General features: G+C 46.7%; 1 protein-coding gene across 1 annotated transcript; it reads right to left on the bottom strand.

The window, feature by feature from the left end:
- Positions 1–406: 406 nt before the first annotated feature.
- LOC111406782 lies at positions 407–1,602 on the bottom strand. The gene is made up of 3 exons (XM_023036157.1): positions 1,133–1,602; positions 893–1,076; positions 407–748 (listed from the first exon to the last, which is right to left on the bottom strand). Exons 1-3 carry the CDS (start codon positions 1,600–1,602, stop codon positions 407–409), a joined length of 996 nt encoding a protein of 331 aa, XP_022891925.1.
- Positions 1,603–2,871: the final 1,269 nt, after the last annotated feature.

A 2,871-nucleotide genomic window follows, 5' to 3' on the forward strand; every position in this document is an offset into this window, starting at 1 on the left:
ACAAGGACTGCTCTGATAGCCTCGTCTGAGACCACTAAGTACAGCAGTAGTGGTTCTCGTAGCTTAGGTTTGGATAGCAGGGGTGTCTTTTCTAAGTGCTTCTTCATCGCTCGGAAGGCTTCCTCGCATTCATCTGTCCATTAAAACTTCTTTCCTTGCAAGATTTTGAAGAAGGGCAGGCTCTTGTCAGTAGCCTGGAGATAAAGCGGCTGAGGGCGGCTATCCGACCATTGAGGCTTTGGACCTCCCTTGGTTTCTGAGGCGACCTCATTTCCAATAAGGCCCTTATCTTTTTTGGATTTGCCTCGATTCCTCTTTGGTTCACAATATACCCTAAAAATTGACCTGAAGCTACTCCAGAGGTGTACTTCAGAAGGTTCAACTTCATTTTATACTTTCTAAGAATCTAAAATGCCTCGTCGAGGTGACTCACATGTTCTTTCGCCTGGAGGCTTTTAATTAGCATGTCGTCCACGTAGACCTCCATGCTTTTGTCAATGAGCTCAGTAAGCATCATATTGACCAGCATTTGGTAGGTAGCTCTGGTATTTTTCAATTTGAAGGGCATCATCTTATAGTAATACAATCCTCTATCTGTGATGAACGATGTGGATTCCTCATCAGGTCCGAACATGGGTATCTGGTTGTACCCTGAGTATGCATCCATGAAGCTTAAGAGTTCATGTCCAACAGTGGAGTCCACCAGTTGGTCTATCCTTGGAAGAGGGAAGCTGTCCTTGGGACATGCCTTGTTCAAATTTGTAAAGTCTACACATACCCTCAATTACCTGCTAGGTTTCTTTGTGAGGACCGGGTTGGATATCCACTTCGGATAGATAGCTTCTCTGATGAAGCCACTGTAGTTGAGTTTGTCGACTTCTTCTTTGAGCACCTTATATCGCTCTGAATTTAGGGCTCGCCTTTTCTGCCGATGTGGGACGTAAGAAGAGTTGATGTTAAGGGGTGACAACTGATCCTTGGGTCTATTCCCATCATATCTTCGTGCTTCCAGGCGAAGACATCCAGGTTTCTTTTCAGGAAGTTCATCACTTCTTCTTTCACTTCGGGGGGTAGTGCTTTCCCAATTCGCAAGACCTGAGTGGGGTCTTCAAGGTTGATGGAAAAAGTTTACGGTTCTTCTATCAGGGTCGTATTTGGTTTAGACTCGATAATTCGAGGGTCCAACTCATCAAGAGGGTGCCCTTCTTCAGGGGCCTCTACCATATCAACGTCTTCCTCTTGTTTGGAGGTATGCCCTTGTTCAGAGACGTCAAGCATCTCTATGTCCATGTCGGCTTCGTTGTCGGCCTCTGTTATAATGACATTAACAGTGCGGGGCTCGAATTTTCGTAGAAAGTTGAGATAACATACCCTTGTGCCCATTTGGTCGCCTCGAACTGTGGCAATCCCATGTTCAGTTGGGAACTTCATACACAAGTAATGGATGGATGTAACTACCCAAAAATCTTTTAAGGCAGGTCGGCCCAATACTCTATAGTAAGCTAATTTGTGGTCCACGACCAGGAACTTCATGAAGTGGTGGGCCACTAGGGGGGCTGACCACATCTCGACAGGTAGAGTAATTCGCCCTCGTGGGACCATGTTGTCACCAGTAAATCAAAACAACGAGTCGGTCATGGGGATCAACTCGTGTTGAATCTGCATTTTATCAAAGGTGGATCCGAATAGTATATTCACTGAGCTACCATTGTTGATGAGCATGCGTTTAAGCCCGTTTTGAGCCACTATGGCTCTTACCACTAACGCATCATAATGAAGGTGGTGAACTCCTTGTGCATCTTCTTGAGAGAAAGTAATAGGGGCCATCCTGTTGGCCTCTTGGGTCTGATTGATAATGTAAGTAATCATTGGTAGATTCTGTGCTTCCCTTGTGTAGTTTCGCTAGGCGTTCCTAGTATTGCCCCCGATGTGAGGTCCTCCAATGATTGTATCAATTTTCCTAATAACTTGGCCTCCAGATGGGGGCTGATCCCTATGCCTGGATTCTCTCCTCCGGGATGATTGGTCTCTATATCGCCTCTCTTTCCTATTTGGGAAGGTGGACCTATGGGTATATTCACCCCTTCTCGAAGAGCGTGGGTGATCGAGGAGCATCTCTACATTCCCTGGTGTCGTGTCCGTAAAGTTGGTGAAAGGTGCAAAACATTGCCCCTTCCAGGGGCCTGTTTGATTACTTATTCTTCTTCTTCCAATTGTTTGATCCCCCGGATGGTCTTGCCTCGGCAGGAGCATTTTCATATGCTAGCACTGGCACTGCATTTAGAGTGGTTGAGCTAATGTCTGTCCGGATGTGGGGGATACTGTGTGACCGACCTGGGTCAATTGCTGGGTGACGAGGTGTATGGCTGGTTCTTGACGCATCCACCTCTGAGGCGGGGAGAAGTCCTTGAGTCGGACGGTTCTGGTGGTCAATCATCTCTTCATTGACGATTTCCACCCTCATCATTTCAACCAGCTAGTCATAGGTGGTGGGATTCTTGTTGCGTACATCTTTTCAGAACAGAGTGTTCATGTTAAGGCCACCTTTCAAGGCTGAAAGGGCCTCCCTGCTAGTGACTTGCTCGCGGTACATGATTTCATCAGTGAATCTAGCGAGGTAGCTTTTCAGCGTCTCGCCAAAAGCTTGCCTCATGTCTTGCAGGCATTGCACTAGGGCCTCTCCTTCCCTTCATGAAAGGTATTCGTTCAGAAATGCCTTCTTCAAGTCTGGCCAGCTTCTTATGCTCAAAGGTGATAATCTGTTGTACTACACTTCTGCAGCTCCAGTGAGGGTTAGATGAAAGGCCCTACATTTCAGTGCCGACGAGGCTCTTTTGAGGCTCATCTACGTCATATACTTAGTCAGATGTT

Source organism: Olea europaea, chromosome 12 (genome assembly GCF_002742605.1).
Source record: "Olea europaea var. sylvestris chromosome 12, O_europaea_v1, whole genome shotgun sequence".
In the NCBI taxonomy this organism is placed as follows: Eukaryota; Viridiplantae; Streptophyta; class Magnoliopsida; order Lamiales; family Oleaceae; genus Olea; species Olea europaea.

What these genes read in the sequence shown, in the direction of transcription:
- LOC111406782 (XM_023036157.1), bottom strand. Translation starts at nt 1,602, where the DNA reads ATGGTCCCACGAGGGCGAATTACTCTACCTGTCGAGATGTGGTCAGCC. An exon ending in ACGACCCTGATAGAAGAACC is followed by an intron (nt 1,077 to 1,132) that starts GTAAACTTTTTC and finishes GAATTGGGAAAG; the next exon opens with CACTACCCCCCGAAGTGAAA. An exon ending in TAAATTCAGAGCGATATAAG is followed by an intron (nt 749 to 892) that starts GTGCTCAAAGAA and finishes AATTTGAACAAG; the next exon opens with GCATGTCCCAAGGACAGCTT.